The 24,626-nt window shown below is 30.7% G+C and overlaps 3 protein-coding genes across 7 annotated transcripts in view; 1 reads left to right on the forward strand and 2 right to left on the reverse strand.

The window, feature by feature from the left end:
• The window catches only part of LOC142332019 (neurocalcin homolog), a 104,071-nt gene that overhangs the window by 26,287 nt on the left and 53,158 nt on the right, over positions 1–24,626 (forward strand). The window contains exon 3 of one of the 5 annotated variants that reach the window (XM_075378089.1): positions 23,348–23,985. The exons of 3 other annotated variants lie outside the window; for them this stretch is intronic. In XM_075378089.1, coding sequence (XP_075234204.1) covers positions 23,348–23,353 — 6 coding nt within the window. In that variant the 3' untranslated portion in view covers positions 23,354–23,985. Of the gene's footprint in view, positions 1–11,434; positions 11,572–23,347; positions 23,986–24,626 lie in introns of those variants that run through there. One more of the 5 variants, XM_075378086.1, reaches the window with a different exon arrangement.
• Positions 217–16,160, reverse strand: LOC142332016 (protein-lysine N-methyltransferase SMYD4-like). The gene is made up of 4 exons (XM_075378082.1): positions 15,761–16,160; positions 14,764–14,908; positions 11,423–11,592; positions 217–428 (listed from the first exon to the last, which is right to left on the reverse strand). Exons 1-4 carry the CDS (start codon positions 16,068–16,070, stop codon positions 403–405), a joined length of 651 nt encoding a protein of 216 aa, XP_075234197.1. The 5' UTR covers positions 16,071–16,160; the 3' UTR covers positions 217–402.
• The window catches only part of LOC142332018 (uncharacterized), a 37,166-nt gene continuing 31,748 nt past the window's right edge, over positions 19,209–24,626 (reverse strand). The window contains exons 2-3 of the mRNA XM_075378083.1: positions 22,074–22,263; positions 19,209–19,572 (exon numbers count right to left, since the gene is read on the reverse strand). Coding sequence (XP_075234198.1) covers positions 19,531–19,572; positions 22,074–22,263 — 232 coding nt within the window. The 3' untranslated portion in view covers positions 19,209–19,530. The remainder of the gene's footprint in view (positions 19,573–22,073; positions 22,264–24,626) is intronic.

A 24,626-nucleotide genomic window follows, 5' to 3' on the forward strand; every position in this document is an offset into this window, starting at 1 on the left:
TTAATTTCTAACACGGCTAGATTATAGTACTGCCAGATTAGGGAATTCAGTTTAGGAAATGGAAATTTTAAAATACAACAATGCATTTAAATTTCATCACAAATATCCTACTTCAAACGTTAACAACATTCATAAACTACATAATCCAAGTTACTATTCTAGATCTAACATTAAACATAAGAATACTGTTACATTCCTTTTTACAAGCGATAATACCTTAGATCATTGAACTGTACTTGAAAAGGTTTGGAAAATTTGTGAAACTGATTCTGATGTTTCACTTAATGAAACTTCTTACATGCGAAACACACTTCAAACTTAATACCGCTAGAAACAAGCAAGGCAGATTTATTGTTTCATTACCACGTAAATCCGATAAACTCCGGCTTGGTGATTCTTTCATTAACACCAAAAGTAGGTTCTTATATCTGGAACAGAGATTATGCAACAATTCTAATCGTAAAAATATTTCTTAGAATACTTAAGATTAGGGTCATATACTATTACTTAATTCTGACGATTTATTAACTAATGCTTCAGATGTACATTATTTACCTACCACTCAATATTTAAGCCCACAAGTCTAGCTGCTAAAATGCGACTTGTCTTTGATGGCTCAGCTGAAACCTTCAATGGTTTATCTCTTAATGATACACTATTAGTTGGGCCTGTTGTCCAACAGGTTTTATTCTCAATAATAACTCATTACATCAGACATAGCGAAAATGTGTTGTCAAATACTAGTTAAACCTTATGACACTAATTTACAACACATTTTGTGGTGTGAATCTCTAAAACTATAACATATGGAACCGCCACTAGATGCCTAATTCAAATATCAAATGAAAACCAAAGAGATTTCCCATTAACATGCAATGCTATTAGAAATATTTTATTTCAGGCTCTGACCATCTAGATGAAGCTATCCAACTAAAGGTTGATGTTTTTAATCTACTCCAATGTTGTGGATTACCATTTCATAGATGATTCTTTAATAATCATAATATTGCTACTCCTGAGCATAATTGTTCTATTCCTTTAGCTCACCGACATCAGTTAATGTGCCTTAGGCATTTTATGGAACAATACTATAGACACATTATCATTTCAAATTAGTCAATCTATTGATACTAAAAGAATTATTCTTTCTATTATTGCAGTTGTATTTGACCCGTTAGATTAGAATCACGACGATAGATTACCCACAACGTTGTTATCTCGATGGTATAAATTATACGATCAGTTGCATTTAATTGAATTAATTAAGATGATAAGTCCAGTTAAATTCAACAATGGCGATGAGGTTAACTCAACTCTAATACATGGATTTTCAGACGCCTCCATAAAGGGTTATGGCTGTTGTATCTACATTCAAACTTTAATAGCTAAGCAGACAATTTCATGTAATTTGCTTTAAAGCAAATAATGCTACCTAGGCTTGAATTATCGGTTTGTTTACTACTCTCATGTTTATTAGTGAAGTTAATAAATGCTCTGAATATACATATTGATGAAATTCATTTGTATTCAGATTCAACAAAAGCATTGTCTTGGATTCACTTGGACATCCATCTGTTTGGATGAATGTCTAAGTGTTACAGTGAGGCGGGTTGACTGACGCCTTAGACCATTCGGCTACAGGGCCTACGTAGTGCAATTCGTGAAAAATGTTGTATATAAGTTGCGCAGGAGAAAAATGAAATTTTCTTAGTATACTTCGACCATCTTAAACTGTGTGTGTGAATTAAATTTTTTTTCTTTAATTATCATCCGTCATAGTCCGGTAAAGCGTTACTATACACCGCCCTCACAAATTCCTTCAGTACCTTTCTAATCAGAATAGGAAATTCGATAAAAATTAAGCCGATGATAACAGAGATTCGCTCTTCAGTATCTTAGATTACACTTAACTCCTTGCCGGTTTTGCAATTTCACATAAAATAATGCTATTTTTTATTTATTTATTATTTTTACATATATATTTTATTACGACTAATGATGTCCTAGTATATATATATATATAATAAACGGTAATTTTTGATGCAAAACATATGTTATTATGTATACTTTCTTTTTCGTGTTTTAGCCTCCGGTAATTACCGTTCAGATAATACTTCAGAGGATGAATGAGGATTATATGTATATTTTTATTTATTTATTATAATAAGATACTGTAGATTACGTATAGGGAATTATGATAATTTAATTTAAATATTATTTAATCTTATTACATTAACAGAAAAGGGTGGTAATTATAGAAAAGCCATTTCAATGGAACAGTTGGAGATTACAAGGAGAGGCGGTTGTTGCTAAGCGGACTGCAGCGAGGTGCGCAGAGCAGCAGTGCGCATCACGTTATCCCCTCCGCGCCAATAATAACAGAGTAAGAATGTGCGTCTAGCCCGGCAACATCCATCAACCTCACACCAACGCACACATCCCGATTACTAAGTTTACAGTAAGCATATTTACAATAGAAATACGCGCGCACACAAACACACACAGAGAGAGATTGAGTGAGAGAGTGAGTGAATATGACAACAGAGTACATATGTACAATATATATATATATATATATATATATATATACATATATATACATTAACACAGACACAGATAGAGAGAGAGACATTGACAATTGACTATTTAATGTGCACACACAACACACACACCACACACACTTGCTCTCTCTCTCTCTCTCTCTCTCTCTCTCTGAGAGAGCGAGAGACAGAGAGAGAGCGAGCCTGTTTGTCTTGCCGGCTGAGAATTCTTTTTTAGTTCATCACTCCTGACCCTATCTTGGGCGAATCTCGTTTTTAGTCGTGAACGGTTTCTCTCCGTCATAATGCATATATCGGGTATACGGAAACGCTGTAAGTTTGGATTTCGCCTGAGACAACGTGAAATCGGATTTCGTACTTGAATTTCCGATAAACCGGCCGACCGATCGCTTTCAACAGTCTACCGTATTTTCAACTCGATCCTACTATCGGTTTCGGTTCAATTAACGGCACTATTCTATACCGATAACGGTTAGAGACAATCCATTTATAGTTGAAAAATCGGATTTCCGAGCCGACTTTACCTACTGCGTAGCTTCCTTTTCTTACTCTGACGCTCGGTTCGTTCGTTTACGATTTTTTTATAAATCAGCCCTTAAGGCCGTTTTTCAAAACTTAACTGCCCGGACCCTCGTCGCGCGACAAAAACGTGCTTGCCGTCAAAAAATTCAGCAGAAAATCTAGTATTTTTTGGGTTTTTTTCGACTTTTTAACTGTGACAACGATTTTGGAAAAATCGCTTCGACGCGGTAAGGGCGTTTTTCTAGGCTAAGGGAGCTTTTTTTGCCGATTTTTCACCGCCAATAACTCGGCAACCGTTAGTCCTATCGATACGTGAAAAAATATGCCGTTCCGATTCGACTCGGCTTCCGAGGTCATTTTCCATTTGATGTGTAATATGTAGTATAAAGGTTGCCAGGTGGGAGAAAAAAGTGCCGGCGATTCAAAATAATTCTCCCTCTATCGCTCATAATAATAAAAATAATTCTTTAAGTCAGTGTAAGTGAAGATTTTAAATTCCTTATTTATACGCGTTAAAAATATCACTAACCTTGAAAATATTGTCTGTAAAGATTGCTGTTTACCGTTAAAAAATTACTTTATATGAAATATTTTGGTCCTGCAATTCTGCGGGGGCGAATTTCGCTCGCGCTAGTATTTCGAGAACGGTAGCCGCTAGACGCGTGGGTTAGGACCGATCGATCCGGGCGATGGCAAAGTTCCTTTCGGGTTAAGAATTTTAAAATGGCGTTAAAAATGTTCTACGACGCGCCGTTTTCGAGGTACGCCCTTTTTTTTTTTATTTAACAAAAGATATGTCCGAGCGATCTCGTTTCTTATGTATAATATAAATAAAATAACATCAGCTGTCAATAGCTAGCTATCACAACTATAAAAAATTAAAAATTATTTTGCAGCAAATCCAGTCTTTGTCCGGGAAAATTTTACTACAAACGGGATAATCGTGAAAAAAACACGTTCAAATTGGTTCTAGGGGTGAAAGGTTAAAGCGGCTATTGAATGTAATCGTTATACGCTACTTGTAATATATAAATATATATATTAATTCGAAACGATTGCGATCCCATACAAGTTTTCACTTCGGCCGTGCGGTGTGAAGCACACATTTTTTTTGTTAAAAATAACAATTTTTAGGCGAGAATTAAGGAAAAAAATATTTTTTGAGTACGCTCGCTGACATCGAGAGAAATTAACAATAATGTTTTCATTATTTAAATAATAAATAATTGTCAGAATTACTGAATTTTTTTATTTAAATACTCAAAACATTACTGTGTTAATTAAGCAACGTTAGCGAGCGTAGGTTAAGTTTGATTAAATTATATTTATAAAATAAATAACTATAAGTGGTTACATTAAGTGAATTCCTAATATGTTCAAACTTGATTACCGAGGAAAAAAATATTTTTTTTTTATTGACAAATTATTTTTATGCCCAAAATCAAGGAAATACAGAATGATTCAGGAGGATAGGGACTACTTTGACAACTCAGTCTAGAGGCTAAAAATAAAAAAAAAGGTTCGCGTAAACATAGGTCCGAAAACGCTTCGCAAGCGAGTTATACAGGATGAAAGATTTCGCTCGAGTTTCAGTTCCTCCGGGTAAATTAAGGCTTTCTGAAATTCTGGGAAGGTCAATTAAGGTGCAAATTCAATTTTTTCTTACGGTTTTTCAGCTGGGAAATTGAAAAAAATAGATCCCAGAACTGTATCTCTTTTAGTTTCTATGATATCCCTTGTAAAACGCAAAAAAATATTTAATTCTTATCGTAAAAATTTCAGAAAACTGTTAAGAAGTGTAATATTGTATTAGTTTTACAGCGCATAAAAATCAAGTCTGTTAAAAAAAGTGAAATTCTGTTTAGTTTTGTTTTGAAAAATGCCGCGTATCTTCACTAATGCCGAATATTCCGACGTGATTTTCATCTATGGATTTTTAAAACGAAAGTGCTACGGCAGCGGTTTAGGAATATCAACATAGGTATCCCCCGGTCGCGTTGTACCAAATCGTAAAGTAAAGTCCGTTGGATTATTGTTTGTGGAAAGAGGTTTACAAGCAAAAAGTAGACGCACGCGATGAACTGATCGCTCGCATTCTCAACGCTGCAGCTATAATCAAAGAACGCAAAGATACCGTTAGACCGGCGACACAAAATCTAGTACAACGCGTTGAAAAGTGCGTTGAACACAACGGTGGCATTTTTGAAAGTTATTAAACCGCATGAAATACTACTTGTAAGCAGCATTTTATCATTATCATAAAAAAAACACAGTAACTATTCTTTCTTCCTCCAGTTATTTTCTACTGTACATAAAGAAAAAGTTTTTTCATCTGTTAAAAATTAATCTGTTTTGCTGTTAATATGAGTCGACATGTTTAAAATTTTATTTGTTTTCTGTTGACATTATTTACATCTCAATCTTCTTATAATCAAATTCTATACAGTTTACGTTCAAAAAATGCACGATTTATCGCCAATTTAACAACGTTATTATACGTCAAACGTAAAAAATGTGTTTTTTGACCCTATTTTTGGCGTTTTACACGGGATATCTTAGAACCTATGAGAGATACAGTTCTGGGACCTATTTTTTTTCGATTTCCCAGCTCAAAAACCGTAAGAAATTATTGAATTTGCCCTTAATTGACCTTCCCAGAATTTCAGAAAGCCTTAATTTACCCGGTAGAACTGAAACTCGAGCGAAATCTTTCACCTGTATAACTCGTTAACGAAGCGTTTTCGGATCTACGTTTATATGAATTTTTTTCTTATTTTTAGCCTCTAGAATGAGTTGTCAAAAGTATTGCCCTTTCCTCCTGAATTATTCTGTATTGCGAAATATTTCAAAACCAAAACTGCATCAAATACAGTGTTGTAGAAAAGAATAAGACTGAAGGGAAAGTAAAAAATGAGTAGAACTGGCAGGATTTGTAATCGAGATGAATCAACGAGAAGGACGTGATATTTTTTTATTTTGTGTTCTATCTTGCCGGAGGTTGGAACTGGGACAGTCTCAGTGATGATTTAATTAAAATAGTATCGATAAATACAGAATGTTTCAAAATTAATATCCGGGTTTTTTAATGCTATGTAATATTTTTTATGTTTCAAGTAAATCGATTAATGAAATGAAAGAGTAACTAAAACGTTTTCCTGTATTTCTCATTTGAAAGTTCTACTAACAAAGATGGTGAATCCTCAAAAAAAGAAAGCGTTCTGTGTTTTGCAGTTTGCGTAGTGGGAATCTGTAATTACTGTTTAACATTCATTTTGAAATTCTATTATGATTTTCCGCGTTAAAATTAACCGTTCATTGACGGTATAAACAATTTGAATCCACTGCGTGTATTTGTGTACGACCAAGTGTTGAAAGTGTAAGAGAATCTTTTGTGCATAATCCTAGGAAATTCTAGGCTATGGTACAATTAATGGCACTTTCCTCAACTGTAATACACGCCAACAAGATGGTGAGTCTCCTCGCTGGTATGACACTGTACATCATCGGTTAATGAAATACACCTCGATATCTGGATCGGTCGTCAAGTACCAGATGACGGGGCTTGTTTGCACTGGTCGTCACGTCTACCCGACTTGATCCTGTGTGATGTCTTTTCTTTTGGGGGTTTATAAAGAATCAAGTGTATGTCCCACTGTTACCCGACTTGAGACATATGATTGAAGCAGTTGACCCCTCTTTGAGGGGAGAATAAGAGAGAAAAGATTTATGAAATTGAATGAAAAATGAGTAAAAGGTGGAAGGAACTTTGTTAATTTTCACGTTTACCTTTTCCGTATAAATATGAAATATAATATAATATTTGAAGTATAGTTGTTTAATAATTTAATATTGTTTTACGTGCTTATTTAACAATATTTACGTTAACGTAACAGTTGTTAAACGTTAAGTTTAATATATAGTTTTATAAAAATAACTCGTTACACATTTGTGTGGAATGAAATTCCTATGTAGTATAGGGCTTACTGATTGTTAATAATGCACTTTTTTTAAGGTAGAAAAACAAAACTACTCATTTTAAAGTAATTGCGGCTAGGTTAATGAGATTCAGTATAAAACAAAATTTATATAATTAGAGTAACAAATAAGATGGATTTATTAAAGAGGCGATACAATCGCCGAGTTAGAAAAGAAGAAAATATATAAAGGGTAGTTTCACGTTTTAAGTTTAATAGTTTCTCGTAAGTTGAAACTGAGAATTCATTACTCCCACGATAAGTGGTAATTTTCTTTGTTTCTCTTTTTCCCGACTTGTTATTTTTTTAAAACTCACGATTGTTCAAACCTGTAACGTAATAGTTACAAATACAAATGTCCTGCTGATCTTCAGCAGGTATACTAAAGGTCTCACGACTATTACAAAATTCACGAATAAATCCTTAAGTTGAGCTTAAAAGGTGGTTCTTTAATTTGTAGCTATTCAAAGATTGACTGTAATCTTTTTAAATTTTAAAAATTATTTCCCGATTCAGCCATCTCCAATTCCCTTAATCTCATTTTTTTTACGTTTTGTCTTACTATAAAATTAAGACCTAAAAGTAGTATAGAAAACCTTACGTTGCGCATCGATTCGTCCTTTGGCCTCATTGCATTAAATAACAAACTGTGGAAATTGATGCGGAATGTAAGGGTATATTTCCGATAATAAATGTTTGTTTATTGAGAAATTTATTAGTAAAAGGGTGGATTTTGTTGAAAAACAATATTGTGAAAGGGAAAGCCGTTCTTTAATGTATGTCCTGTTTTTGATGCAGAATGTAAGGGGATGTTTCGCCTCAGAGGTCAAAGACCGAATCGATAGGAAATGTAAGGTTTAACTACTCCTAAAATTAACAAATTTTTAAAAAGGCTGGTTTAGTTAAATTTTGAATAATTTATGGATTAATATTCCAACTCTTTAGAGAAAATATGTGTTTGGAAAAATGCAGTATTTTGTAGCGATGATTTTGCAATACGTAGTTAATTTTGTTTTTTTTGTTACATTTTCAATTAGTAGATAAAAAATTTACCTCAGTTATATTTCTTATATAATAACAAAAGTATTTTACTAAGTTTGGCAGCGGTTTACAATTTAAATTTAAATAATTTTTGCAATTTCCAAAACACATTATTTTGAAGACATGTGTAATATTATCTTATTTTCTTCCTGATGTATGCATTAAATTCTGTTCAATTAGTGAACAATAAACAACTTTCAGGCCCAGTGAGATGACGATATATTTTTTTTTGTCTTCAGTCATTTGACTGGTTTGATGCAGCTCTCCAAGATTCCCTATCTAGTGCTAGTCGTTTCATTTCGGTATACCCCCTACATCCTACATCCCTAACAATTTGTTTTACATATTCCAAACGTGGCCTGCCTACACAATTTTTTCCTTCTACCTGTCCTTCCAATATTAAAGCGACTATTTCAGGATGCCTTAGTATGTGGCCTATAAGTCTGTCTCTTCTTTTAACTATATTTTTCCAAATGCTTCTTTCTTCATCTATTTGCCGCAATACCTCTTCATTTGTCACTTTATCCACCCATCTGATTTTTAACATTCTCCTATAGCACCACATTTCAAAAGCTTTTAATCTTTTCTTCTCAGATACTCCGATTGTCCAAGTTTCACTTCCGTATAAAGCAACACTCCAAACATATACTTTCAAAAATCTCTTCCTGACATTTAAATTAATTTTTGATGTAAACAAATTATATTTCTTACTGAAGGCTCTTTTCGCTTGTGCTATTCGGCATTTTATATCGCTCCTGCTTCGTTTATCTTTAGTAATTCTACTTCCCAAATAACAAAATTCTTCTACCTCCATAATATTTTCTCCTCCTATTTTCACATTCAGTGGTCCATCTTTGTTATTTCTACTACATTTCATTACTTTTGTTTTGTTCTTGTTTATTTTCATGCGATAGTTCTTGCGTAGGACTTCATCTATGCCGTTCATTGTTTCTTCTAAATCCTTTTTATTCTCGGCTAGAATTACTATATCATCAGCAAATCGTAGCATCTTTATCTTTTCACCTTGCACTGTTACTCCGAATCTAAATTGTTCTTTAACATCATTAACTGCTAGTTCCATGTAAAGATTAAAAAGTAACGGAGATAGAGAACATCCTTGTCGGACTCCCTTTCTTATTATGGCTTCTTTCTTATGTTCTTCAATTGCTACTGTTGCTGTTTGGTTCCTGTACATGTTAGCAATTGTTCTTCTATCTCTGTATTTGAACCCTAATTTTTTTAAAATGCTGAACATTTTATTCCAGTCTACGTTATCGAATGCCTTTTCTAGGTCTATAAACGCCAAGTATGTTGGTTTGTTTTTCTTTAATCTTCCTTCTACTATTAATCTGAGGCCTAAAATTGCTTCCCTTATCCCTATACTTTTCCGGAAACCAAATTGGTCTTCTCCTAACACTTCCTCCACTCTCCTCTCAATTCTTCTGTATAGAATTCTAGTTAAGATTTTTGATGCGTGACTAGTTAAACTAATTGTTCTGTATTCTTCACATTTATCTGCCCCTGATTTCTTTGGTATCATTACTATAACACTTTTTTTGAAGTCTGACGGAAATTCCCCTTTTTCATAAATATTACACACCAGTTTGTATAATCTATCAATCGCCTCCTCCCCTGCACTGCGCAGTAATTCTACAGGTATTCCGTCTATTCCAGGAGCCTTTCTGCCATTTAAATCTTTTAATGCTCTCTTAAATTCAGATCTCAGTATTGTTTCTCCCATTTCATCCTCCTCAACTTCCTCTTCTTCCTCTATAACACCATTTTCTAATTCATTTCCTCCGTATAACTCTTCAATATATTCCACCCATCTATCGACTTTACCTTTCATATTTTATATTGGTGTACCATCTTTGTTTAACACATTATTAGATTTTAATTTACGTACCCCAAAATTTTCTTTTACTTTCCTGTATGCTCCGTCTATTTTACCAATGTTCATTTCTCTTTCCACTTCTGAACACTTTTCTTTAATCCACTCTTCTTTCGCCAGTTTGCACTTCCTGTTTATAGCATTTCTTAATTGCTGATAGTTCCTTTTACTTTCTTCATCACCAGCATTCTTATATTTTCTACGTTCATCCATCAGCTGCAATATATCGTCTGAAACCCAAGGTTTTTCTACCAGTTCTCTTTATTCCGCCTAAGTTTGCTTCTGCTGATTTAAGAATTTCCTTTTTAACATTCTCCCATTCTTCTTCTACATTTTCTACCTTATCTTTTTTACCCAGACCTCTTGCGATGTCCTCCTCAAAAATCTTCTTTACCACCTCTTCCTCAAGCTTCTCTAAATTCCACAGATTCATCTGACACCTTTTCTTCAGGTTTTTAAACCCCAATCTACATTTCATTATCACCAAATTATGGTCGCTATCAATGTCTGCTCCATGGTAAGTTTTGCAGTCAACGAGTTCATTTCTAAATCTTTGCTTAACCATGATATAATCTATCTGATACCTTGCAGTATCGCCTGGCTTTTTCCAAGTGTATATTCTTCTATTATGATTTTTAAATTGGGTGTTGGCAATTACTAAATTATACTTCATGCAAAACTCTATAAGTCGGTCCCCTCTTTCATTCCTTTTGCCCAGCCCGTATTCACCCACTATATTTCCTTCCTTGCCTTTTCCAATGCTTGCATTCCAATCTCCAACTATTATTAAATTTTCATCTCCTTTTACGTGTTTAATTGCTTCATCAATCTCTTCGTATGTATACACACTCTACCTCATCATCATCATGGGCGCTTGTATGCATATAGACGTTAACAATCATTGTCAGTTTAGGTTTTGATTTTATCCTTATTAAAACTGTAATTATAAAAAGTTTAAAAAATACTCCAATTATTTGTAACTTTTATTATTTTTTATCTCTTTTGCTTATTGTTATAAGAAATAAGCTGTGCTGGTGTGTTTTGTTTTTGCAAAAAAAGCCTGACCTTTCATTCAAATTCTAAGTAAAATATAAAATTATTTTTTACATGAATTTATACATATAAAAAATCCAATTACAATAGATATTTTTTGGAAAGGACTCATTTCAGCCGTTGGATCCACTAATGATTACATTTCAAGATGACAGTCAGTATAGTTTTGGTTTAGATGAATTGCTTTGGTGAAGTTCATACAAGTAATAGTAGTGTTAAGTAGTGTGAAGAAAACTATTAAAAAAGAAATGAATAATAATCAGCTTTAGATCAGGTTCATCTTGTGTTATGTGTATGCAAGCATATACATTCACTAAAAAACACACACACACACATCTCTTTGTCTATAAAATGTTATAGTAATAATATAATGTGATTACCATCTTTAACAGGATTTTTTGATAACATAGCAAGCATAATCTGCACATCTTTCTGCCATTTCTGTCGTCTTTCCAAAGGTAATTTTGCATCATCTAAAGTTGTTAGTGTACACCGAAATGCTTCTATTGCTGATTTATGTTGTTTTAATGCCAGTAAACATCTTGCTTTCCTATAAATAAAAGTGTTTTATTTAGATTGTACAACTTATTAATCACAAATTTTATAACCAAAAATTAATTAATTAAGTGTTAGATAATATCTTGCAATTTTTCTTATGTTGAATTTTTGTTAAAGAAAATTTCAAAAGCTGTTAAATCATATCTATCTGAAACACTTTCAACAATTTGAAAGATTGAGAACAATTTTTCTGCACTTGATAAAGATACTTCCTTTAATATGCTATTGATGTGCAATCAGTAGCCATTAATAAATGCCAACAGTAAGAAAATATCTATTTGTGGAGGAGTCTTACATCCAGTGTTCTTTTTTTGTTAACTTTGGTATAGATTTCACTAATCTGCTATTTGTGGTTTGTCCAAGGTATTATGGAATTCAGAGGCACAGAACCCCTGAAACTAATAATATTTTAAATGGCATAAACTGCAATGATCATTGCTAAATAAAAATTTCAAGTTCATATTATGAATTACACCCAGCATCCATAATTAAAGCTTCTTCTTTCTATTTAGCCTCCAGAACCACTATAAAGTACTCCTTCAGAGGATGAATGAGGGTGATATGTATGAATGTAAAAGAAGTGTAGTCTTGGCAGTCTCAGGTCGATCATTCTTAACCCATCAGGTTGGTCTAGTAGTGAACACATCTTTCCAAATCAGCTGATTTGGAAGTCGAGAGTTCCAGCGTTCAAGTCCTAGTAAAGTCAGTTATTTTTACATGGATTTGAATACTAGATACTGGTGTATCTAGTATCTACTAGATATGTAGATATGTATCTACTGGTGTAGAGACTTGTAAATACTGGTGTTCTTTGGTGGTTGGGTTTCAATTAACCACACATCTTAGAAATGGTTGAACTGAGACTGTATAAGGCTACACTTCATTTACACTCATACATATCACCCTCATTCATCCTCTGAAGTATTATCTGAAAGGTAATTACCGGAGGCTAAACAGGAAAAAGAAAGTTTTGACAATTTGTGTAAACTTTTATCAGAAATAAATATATGCAAATTTTGCCAAGGCCCTCTAAAAATTATTTGTTGCTGAAATAAAAACTTTTATGGCTTAGCTATTTTTAGGAACACCAGTAATGTTAATGACGTAAGATGTGCTAATTGGACTGACTATTTCCACTTGTCATCTACTAATGAAGGACCTATTCAAGGTTTGTGTCACAGACTGATGACATATAGTGTAAATACGTACAGGCTCGGCTCATTTAGCCTGTGCTCATATGACAATAAACATATATACCCACCAAAAGCAGTAATGCAGGAAATTAAACCAATATTTGAAGATCTTCCAAATCCAGTCCTGCTGCAAAAGTATCTGAGGGAGTGTTTGGACAATATTATTTAGTCAAGGATACCAAAAAATATGTTTGTATGTAGGAATACTCTGGAATTTGGCGTTAATGAGGCTATGAGCTCCTACAATGCTGGGAATATGACAAAATGTTTAATGTTTGAAAAGGTAGGGTTAAATCCTGGGTAGAACTGTGTCAAAGTTTCCAAACATTTTGATGAAACTTGCATCAGGGAGGCTGATAAGGATATATAAGAAATTAATAAATGCAAAGTCTTAAGCAGAAAAGAAAAAAGCTGGAACACTTTGAGGAGTAGGAGGATTCGGACAACCCATCTTATAGTGCTGGTAGGCACTGACACTTTGTTCATTCTCATGTGGGTCCCCAGTACAATCTTTAAAGTTGATTTCCCAAAAATCTTGTATTTTAATTTTTAGGTACACTTTTCTCAACAACCAGAAATGATATTTGAACAATTCTTTTAACGTTTTAAAAAAAACATCTCTTTAACACTACAGAAAGTTAATTTTCAAAGAACACATTACAAAATTTAAAAATTGATAATTTCTCTTTTGAGGCACAGGAAAACCTCAAGTAATTATGGTAAAATTTAAAAAAATGTGAAATAATGATACTAAAGTAAAAAACCAAATCCATAGTGTTGAACAAAACCCTGAAAAAATGAAGTAAAAAAATTCTATACCTTTATCTTCTCTGGTTTTCTGTAAAAGTGCACCAAAACAGACAAAATTAACATTATATGTTTAGGACTGTGCAAATGCCCTTATCTGTCACTAGAATAAAATATTTTCCTGACGTTTGTGTTAAATAACCATTGAAGAATGACTCTTTCTTTTTTTTTTTGCTTTTCTTAAAGAGTCTGTTCACTAAACTACTCAGTTGATGAATTCTACAAACACGTAAGAAACTGATGCCATTAAATCTTCAAGTAACTTCACTTTTCTATGATTTGACATAATCACCCATGCAAAAGATGTTTCAATTTGCAAGATAGTATCAATAAGCTTTAAAATGAGACCAACTTTATCACCTTAATAGTTACCAAAGTTATGTTGACCTAGCACTACTTTTTTTTTGAGAATGATATGTATGAGTGTAAGTGTATCTCAGGTTGACCATTCCTGAGATGTGTGGTTAATTGAAACCCAACCACCAAAGAACACCAGTATCCATGATCTAGTATTCAAATTCCGATAAAAATAATTGCCTTTACAAGGATTTGAACCTTAGAACTCTCAACTTGAAATCAGGTGATTTGCGAAGATCTGTTCACCATTAGACCAACCCGATAGGTTAACTTGATGGGTCTGACCTACTACTACTGCAAGTAAAAATTTTCCATTTTCTAATAAATTTGAAGGGCTCTAAAAACGAAACAGTTAATGATCGAGATCTGGAATTCAGTATTTTCGCATAACTCTATCAGTAGTTAATTCATACCAATTTTCATGAAAATCCTAGTTGGTCAGGTTGTGGACATTGTTGATTTAACATGGAATGACCCATATAGAACATATTCATTATGTGTTTTTTGTTATTTAATTTGAAATTTAAGTTAGTTTCCAAAAATGTTAACTGCTACAGTTGTATACTAATGATCTCTTAAAATTATTTTAATGTACCATACTGACTTGTATTTATTATTTAAATAACCAATTTCTTTTCTTTGTAGCTAACTTGTGATAGTAATTGCATATGATTTCAGTAAACTAGACATTTGAACATGGCAGTTCAGATAAACTTTATATGTACTGTAATTTAAACATGAATGTTTGAAATTTGTACACATTAATTATTTTTTAAATATAGAATTATGTAAAAAAACAAACTAACCGATCGTACACTTTATAGTATAACGAAGAAGGGTAACCAGATTCAAAAGCTGCATTGATGTTGTCAAGCGCCTTTTGATGTTCTCCAATATGATAAAATACAGCAGACCTGTTAGCTAATACTATTGCCAGTTCCTGTAATGATTCTGTATTAAAATAAAACTCAAATTGTAAATTATTAAAACAATATTAACAGTATAGGTAATCACTATTAACACCTATTGTTAACTGAATGCTACTAACTTAAAAAGTCTTTGCAGTTAAAAATAAGTATACAACTGCATAAGTAATGCAGTTAAAACATCTACAGTCCTGTAAGTAACAACCTGCAACATTAGTGATTATTCACATATCAATATGTAAAAATTATGTTGACTTTACTGTTTTCAAACTGGTTCATTTGCATATTAGAAATAGTACAAAAATTAAGATAAACAACATTCCAAAAAAATTAAAAGAATTTCAACTTTAAGAAAAAGTTTTACAACTTTTTAAAAAAACATTACTAATTGAATAAAAGATGTCAAAAGAGATTGTTATTTCATAATAATTTAAAAAATTATGAAAACCCAGCGGATAGTAGAATTTATTTTGAACATCTGTGTTCACCTCAGAAGAATTTAAAAAATTCAAAATTAATTCTAAGATGACGTACTTTTTTTATTTTATTTAAATCCATAAATTGTAAAATTAAAAATCAAAAGGATGAATCATTGACCACTGTTACACTGAACGACAGTTTACATTAAGCAACTCCTGTAATTATTGTCACATTTAATGATACTTTACTGAAATTAAATAAAAAACACTTAAATTTACTTGAATATTAACAGTGATTTCACTATAATTTTAAAAACTTATAACTAATATAAAATAAAAAATTAAGATTAATTAAAAATTAAAGATAATCTTAATTTTTTTTTCGATAACGATTTTTTTAACGTAAACTGTGAACAAACATAAGTAAAAACAATACACAGAAAGAGCTAAATACTCACCACCATTATCTTGAGGACATTTTAATACTGATTTTGAATATTTGAATAATGCATTACTGTAATCATTAGCTTGAAATGCTTTATTTCCATCAGTTTTAAGTTGTTTAGCAACATTTAAATTTTTATCATTGGTTAATTTTGATATTTGATTAGATCTTACAAATGGATTAATACAAACAAATTTAAATTTATCTTCATTATTATTTAACAAAGAGAAGTTATTTAAATCATTTTCTTCAAGTGAACTATATAACTGTAGATGTTGTTTTTTAAAAAATCCACCAATATTATTTTCTAATGTATTCAACATTTTTCTAATGAACACTACTAGTACAAAAATACGAGAGAACCATGTGCTTAGTATACTGTATGTGTATGAAACACTAGCATAGTATATGAAGTTAGATTTATTTTTAGAACATTTACTGTGTCATTGTAGGGATCTATTAATAGATCAGAATGCAACCATTACCAGTCAAGTGCATTTTCAAGATAATATGTAGCTATAATATTTTTTAATTTTTTTTTTTAAATATCTAAAACATCTACATTTATTGACTACAGTCAGTCTGTGTTGTGATCAATCTTCTTGTTCATCTTATCTAATCCTGGGTTCAGGTCCTAAAAAGTATCTGGCTGTTTTCCATTAACAAAAAAAAAAGAAGTTAAATTATGTGTGTATTTGATCTGCCATTCTCACCCTAGTGTCAATTATTACTACTGATAGCAGTTATTATTTTTTTTAATTTAGGCAGATACATGTTTAAAATGTGGTCAAAAAGTGTATTGAATATGAAATATTTTCAGTTTATTTAGTAATTGCATTACAGTTTTTTTTGGTAGATTTCCGCATTAAGTGTTTTCAAAGAAAATGAAGCCAGTTAGTTATTCTTCACCTTTCTTTCTTTTTCCTGTTTAGCCTTCGATAACTACCGTTCAGATAATACTTCAGAGGATGAATGATGATGATATGTATAAATGTAAATGAAGTGTGGTCTCGTACATTCTTCACACATTCAGTTATTTTTCACCTTGAAATTGCATACCACACATAAATTTTCTGTTGGTGTAGAGGTTGTGAATGGATGATGTGAGGATTTTTGGAGCTCCAGTAACAATCATTCTGATTATTAACATAACTATTGTATATAGTTATTAACTTAAATGAAACAAAGTCTCTAATGTAAAAAATACATATCCAATACTAACGCTCTCCTGAACAAACTGATTAAACCACTGACAATAGTGAAGCCTAGCAGCATGATCATCTGCAAATATAAAGCTTCTTGGAACAAAAGAAAAGATTTAATTGTTAAATAATTTTCCTCAACAAAAATTCTTTCTTCGTGTTCAAAACCATGTCTTCTTAATAACAAACACAGATAACTATAAATAGCTAACTGTTCACAAAAAATAAATAAAAACTTATATAGGCTGATTATAAAACAACAATACATAATGGTACCAATCTGTTCATAGAAAATTATTGTATTGACTTTTCTAAAAATAATTTGCTTGGGTTGTGTTTTAAAACCAACACCCACTAAATGTTGCTTTCTTTATTATTGATTACAATACTTATCAATAAATAAATAGAAAACTAATAAAAAATGACAAAAAATTTTAAATCCCTCACCAAAAGTCAAAAATTATATTTAATTCTGTTGATCATGCACATACCAATAAGCACTTTCTAAAAATTAAAAACTACTTTATACAATAATTCAGGATAAATATAATTAAACACCACCTTTGATATTACAATCGTCGCAAAACTGGTTCAGGGTCAACAGTGAATTCAACACTTAACACATTGCAGACACCTGAATATGCCTGAATACAAGGTTGAAAGCATCTTACCATATGGGCCAACTATCAATGTATGCTTAGATTGTTTCGGCAATACTATGAATGAACACAGTCAATAATTCTGGTCATATTTCATATGTAAAAGAACAATTGATTGCATCACCAAGCTGAATGCTCTCTGAATGTTGCATTGTTGCAATGTTACATTGGCCATAGCACCAAATTTGCTGCCAATTATTAAATGCTCAATGAAATGATTATTCTCTTTTGTTAAGTATGGTTAAATGATAGGAAATTTTACACCGTTTAGTCAGAACATATGAAAGTGCCAACCTAAAATTACTCCAGCCAGTTTCACTGATTATTTCATAATTCATACTTAAACAGGCAAATATATACGTACTCAAATATCTGTTTTACTTAAATTTTAAACCAGCCACTTAAATATACATTAATTTGTTTTAATGATATGTAGCTTTTGCCAGTGCATATTACCTTCTAGCTATTGGATAACCTTAAACTAAAGATGCTTTTACACCTAATTATGCTCATCTACATCTAAAGGCTGGACTGAATCTTCCTAATTCAGCCCATTAACAAATGTTATAAAAAATGAGTTTATAATACAAATTTGATTTATGAGATTAATGAATGATTTCTTTCATTTTGTCACATATTATTGGATAATGTTTTGAATTGAGACAAAAGCATGCTAGTAAATCAATAAAAATTTACTTTTTATTTATCAAGTCAAATAACCGTAACGGTTAATGACGATCTGATATGAGTCACAATATGCTCCTGAAAATGGCACAACTATTCTTAAGAATAACAAACATCATCATATTGATTACAAAATAAATATAAAGGGCTACACTCTCATCTGGCTAAACGCTGAAACAGAAGAGCTGATGGATGATGTTTATTGGTTGCATTCCTGGTAGTTGTTTTTTTAAGGAGGGTGTGCAAAAGCTCTTCGTAAGAAAATTCAGTAATAATTTATTACGTTTTTTTTCTTATAATAATTCAAATTTTGGTAACAGAATAATTTTTTAGTAAAAATTTTCCACATCAACTCCATAAATGTTAATTTGGTTTAAATTATTTCATTAATTTTGTAGGAAAGATATCAGAGAACTATGATGGGTGACAACTCCTTTCTTCATACTAAGCATTAATCTAATCTTTTTTGAGTCACAATGACATGTTCAGAAAATCCACTGATAAATTTCTACTGACCACTACTTTTTCCATAAACAAGATACAGCTCTGTACTTCAGATTTATCAGGATATATTTTTAAAGTATACCCACACATTTTAAAAATGCATTACTTATGAATAATTAACCACAATCGCTCTGTATACTGGCAAAAAAAGGAGTTGCATCTGAAAATTAATATCAATATAACACACTCTGCATAACAGCATTTCCCTAACTAAAGATCAAGAGGTAATGTAGGTATTTGAACATGTATAACAAATGGACAAAGATAAGAGAGAAAGATATTAGAAAAGTTTGATAAGAACAGAATAAGAAAAGGAAACTGAGGTCGTAAATTATTGGCAACCAAATGGACCTAGAAAGAGGAGATTTAGGTAATAAAAATAGATAAAAAAGGAAATCTTAAAATAAAACAATTTATAATTTTTTTAAATTATTTTATTCAAATAATAAGGTATTGAAATACATCAACATTTAATTTTAAATAACAATTAATAAAAAACCAGATAAAAGTTTTAAATTGTCCAATAATAATAAATCATACTCTTAAATAAAATTATTTACACAGCATAGCTGCTCTGTTTTGATGATAAAAATTATTAAAATTTTAAAATTCTATTCATTTTACATACTAGTAAGAAAACTATATGAGAAAGTCAGAAAATATATGTAGTATATAAACTGAGATGATCTTGGTTGAGTTTAGAGTTTGATCACTTGTATTAACACTTATCAAGCTCAACCATGTCTTTGTTCTGCAGTAGGAAATTCACATTGGTCCTGTCCAAAAAAAAGAAAGATATGCAATCAGTTATTTGGTTTTCATAGATAAAAAACTTAGTTTGAAATTGTTTATGATCTTAACACAATATTTGTGTAGCATATGTGAAAATGTCATGAATTTTGTTACGATAAAATAAATAAGTTAGACAATGGAAGTGGATCTAAAGAGAGGTTAACTAAGAGTATTGAAACTAGTGTAAGGTTGAAGTTTTTAGAAACTAAATAAATACTTAAAATAAATAAACTATGTCAATAAAAACACTAGTCAACACAAAATTTGTGTCTTAACATGTTACACAACTTTTCTCATTGAAATTTTGGTTCTGATTTCAAATATGCTATTGAAATTGCATTATCATGAAACGGTTTTATGTAAATCATAAATTTGTAAATGTTTTTGTAATACTCATTTTGATCAACTTCTGATTACAATTATGAATAGTTTCTGTATTTTTACTTTTAAACAAAATGCATAAATGCTTAATAAATAAATATATATATACACTGTATCATGAGAAGTAGAAACATACAAACATGTCTGTATGATGATATCATACAGATATCTGTTGATGCCTACTTCAGAGCTTAAAATCTTATTCAGTGAAGCTTCACTTGTCTAAACTGTGTTTTGTTTTAACAGAGTTATTACTGTTTTGTTATATTTTCATCAACTCTTTATTTTACAAAAGTGATTTTTCTCATTTTTATTTGCCACAACATGGCTTCTGCAAAAGTTTGTGGATCTTCAAATCAACCAGACAGTTTTTATTACGTCTGTGGTAAATTATGCCTAAATCTCAAAGAAAGACTATTTCTGAATTGATAAAAACAGCTTATAAATTTTATTTGAGTTGTGCACTCGGGGATCAAAATTAAATCTCGACGCCTCATGTTACTTGCATATTGTGCTCAGTAACTCTAACTGAATGTTTCAAGGGGAAACAACAAGCTATGCCGTTTGCTGTACCGATAGTTTGGCATGAACCTAAGTACCACTTCGGTGACTGCTACTTTTGTATGACAGATATATTTGGATTTTCATTCAAAAGTAGAAAGTTCATAAAATATCCAAATTAATTCTCAGTTCTAAAGCCAGTACCACACAAAGAGGAGATACCTGTACCTGTACCACCTTCTGATGAGAAATCTCCTCATTTAATTCAACAACATTAATTTAATCATTTATTTTGCGATTTAAAGTTATTAAAGCACCAAGCTGAACTTCTGGGGTCTAGACTGCAACAGTGGAAAAAACAAAAGTTACTACATTTAGAACACAAACTAAAAGTCTTCAACTTATTTTACTATGAAAAATTCATTACACGTTTGTACTGATGTTGATGGCCTGATGAAACAGCTTGGAATTTAGCATATTCCTGAAGAATGGTGTCTTTTTACTGACTCTTCTAAAATTAGCATGAAAGTAGTTTTGTTGCATAATAGTAACAGCCATTCATTCTATCAGTTCATGTAGTCAACATGAAAGAAACATATGAAACTACGGCATCAATATTAGAAGTAATAAAATATAAAGAGTATATGTGGTAAGTTTGCAGTAAAAGTTGTTGCATTACAGTTGTTCTTAGTTTACAAGGTGGCTTTATGGAATAAAGCCACCTTGTAAACTATATTAGATTTTTAATTTAGATTATTAAATCTACTTTGAAAATTACAATTTTTAAAGTAGAATTTTATATACTGTATAATACATAATAGATTTTAAGTTAACTTTATTTATTCTTTTAGAACGACCACTTCATATATATTTTTTTAAATTTTAAAACTTTTTAGAGCAGCATTAATTTATATATAAAATGATTCAGGAGGAAAAGGAGAAAATTTGGGAACCGATTCTAGATCTTGAAATAAAGAAGATATATTGTTAAAAAGCTCTCAATGAGGGCTTATTACTGCAGTTAGTTCAAAATCCTCATTTTTTGGATTTGGGCTTTTTTGGAGACTTTTAGTCCAGTCAATTGCAATCAAAAGGGGAGATGCACGACTACATGTTACAACAGTCCTAAATCCAAAATTTCAACATCCTACACCTAATCCTTTTTGAGTTATGCGAGATAAATACGTAAGTATTTACAGACATCATGCCAAAACTGGTCAAAATGGATTCAAGGATGGTCAAAATTGAAATTTCCATTGAAATCTGAAAACCAAAATTTTTCGCGATCACATACTTTCTTTACTTTGCACAAGGAAGTAAAAATTTTATTAAACAAAGTTATCAAAATTCATTTCTGATGAGATAAACTTGAAACCTTTTAAAAAATTAAGTCAATGACTAACTTTTAGGTCTTATTTTTATAATTGAATCCGATTGTGAATGGCTAATCTGAAGTAAAATTAGTTCATGGGTTTTGGTCTCTCAGTCACACTTGGCATATTTCACAATACATTTTCACAATATATTTCTACAATCAGGTTCTAAATTTATTTAGTGAATTCATAAAATAATGAATATTAAGACTAAATAAAAAATTACTTACAAGACTTGGTGCATCAAGAGACTTCAAAAAGAACACATAGACTCGACATGAGACTATTAAAGGCCCACCATTAGGATTTAAGGGCCTTACCTGTAGATCATAATGATCTACATGGGTAAGTGTTTTAATAACATCTGTACTTGACAATAGATGTATTTTATTAGCTGTATTATTTAAAACATCAGCATGCCTGAAACAAAAATATTGAATTAAATAAACTTAGATTTAAAAAAAGAAAAAAAAAGAATAAAACAGGTGTTTGTTTATGTCATGGCTTAAATTAAAATATTCCAAAAGATTTCAGTTTTATTACAATTCAAACAAAAGTAAAAGATTATCTTTTTGACATGGTGGTTAAAAGTTTGTTTCCCAATAATAAGAAAATAATCAATAAAACAATAAGAAACAACAACAAATTTACAAGAAAACATTTATTAAAAGAAGGTAAATAAAAAATAAGTTGTTACTACACATTTAATTCATATCAGATGAACTGTTCAAAATGTCATCTTTCTACTTTTATGCATTCATGACAGTTTAGCATATTTTTTCCAGTGAAGTTTGATTAAGATGTATAAAATTAATTGTTTTCAATTGATAGCTTGAGATGTTTCAGATCATTTTGATTTGCAGAAAATACTATTTCTGACAATTCCTGAAATAAATGAAAAATTGCAAGGTATCAAATTACATGAAATGGTGCCTATTCAATCATTTCTCATTGCCATTTTCATTCTGAAGCAGCTTATCAAGAAAGTTTCAAAACTGAAGAACATAGTGAGAAGATACTGTATCTTACTGTCAAATGTCAAACACGGAGTTATTTAAAAACTCAGGAATAAGATCTCATAATGTCTCAAGATATGAATTACATGTTATGTTTTCATCAAAGAAAAAAGGTCCCAGACTTTTATGTAATCCCATACTAAACATTAGCTTTAAATTCATTAAATTTCTTCTCCTTAATCAAACGAGGATTTTCATCAAATCAGTAAAAACAATTGCTGTGTAGAAAAATGAGGATCTGCTTCACAAGATTTAATAAACTCCTTACAAAATATAAATCTCCCCTTTACTCAAGGAATTTTGGCCTATAAGACTTCTACTTAAATTCCTTAAGAATACTTGGTAAACTTATTCTAGGTGTTATACAAGTTATACGCAAAATGGTGTAAAATCAATACATATCCAATTTTTAAGGAACCTAATGAACTCTTGAGGCATTTATATTTTTATAAAGTGCTTTGTATTTATTGATTTTGGTGTTTTGATAGGATTAATACCCAAGTTGAGTGGGCATTGAGGAATTAAGGAACCTTCATGTTACCTAAGCTGAGGTTTTAAAAGATTTTATTTGTATCATCAAATGTTTTTAACAGCTTAGTGAGTTGTTTGAAAAATTATAACAATATTTTACAATTGAACTGCAACAAAGTGTTACAAACAATTGAAAAATTGTTTCAGTATAAGAGTACAGAGAGTTCATTTTGATAAACAAAATAAAATTACTTTATTAATGAATTACACAACTAAAAAGAGTGTACATTTGATTTTGTTTTTAAAATATAATTTCTTTTATTGTAGTTAACAATAAAAAAATTTAATTATAAATAGTAGAGTAAAATAATTACGTAGTCAAGGGTTGCTGATTTGAAGAAAACATCTAAAATGAAAAATAAACCTTTTAGTACAAAGTTAGTTTTATTTGCTAATAATTAGAAAGCAAACAGAAATAAATGCTATTGCCACTGCTGTACCACTAACTATTTCCTAAATAGTTTACCTGAAAGTAATTGTTCGGAATTTAGTTAAGTAAAGAAGTGTTAAAAAACTTATTTTCAAGGGTTGTCTAATTTTCCAAAATGTCTTTTTCTCACTCTTGTTAATGATTAGTTGTATTACTATTTATATCTTTAAGTATGTTAAGATGGTATATTAATTATGTTAAATCTATCTAATACATTTAAAGTATTTATTTATGTATTATTATATTTATGTACTTATGTATTACTTATATACTTATTTATGCAGTTGCAATTATTTATGTATTTATTAATTAGTAGTTATGTACATCATCAATGAATGTTTGAAAAATAAATTTTATTATTTCTTATCTAATGAAAGCATTTCTGACTTTCTGGTTTGATAGCTCTCAATTTATCTGCAAAAACTGTTTGTTTGCCACCAATAATTTTAAATTTTATATTTAGATTATGGAAATGTTGGCAGGTTAGTTATGGGGAATTAGAAAATATTATATGGAATTCTTCATGAATGGCAGCAGTATGCACTTTTTATTTTTCTACTAACACAAAAGTAAAATTTTTTTCTTGATTGTGTAATTAAAAGCCATTAGTCTAAATAAAGATAGACGAATAAAATGAACAATTACATAGCAAATTTTGTTAAGTGAATACTACCAATTAAAAATTGAAACTTCCCCAACTATTCCAGAATGTTATAGTATTTAAATCTGAATGCATGGCAAATTGACTTATCATGTTTATTAAAATAAATTGAAAAATATGAGAAAATGTTACAACAGTGTAGAAT

Source organism: Lycorma delicatula, chromosome 11, assembly GCF_047948215.1.
Source record: "Lycorma delicatula isolate Av1 chromosome 11, ASM4794821v1, whole genome shotgun sequence".
NCBI lineage: Eukaryota > Metazoa > Arthropoda > Insecta > Hemiptera > Fulgoridae > Lycorma > Lycorma delicatula.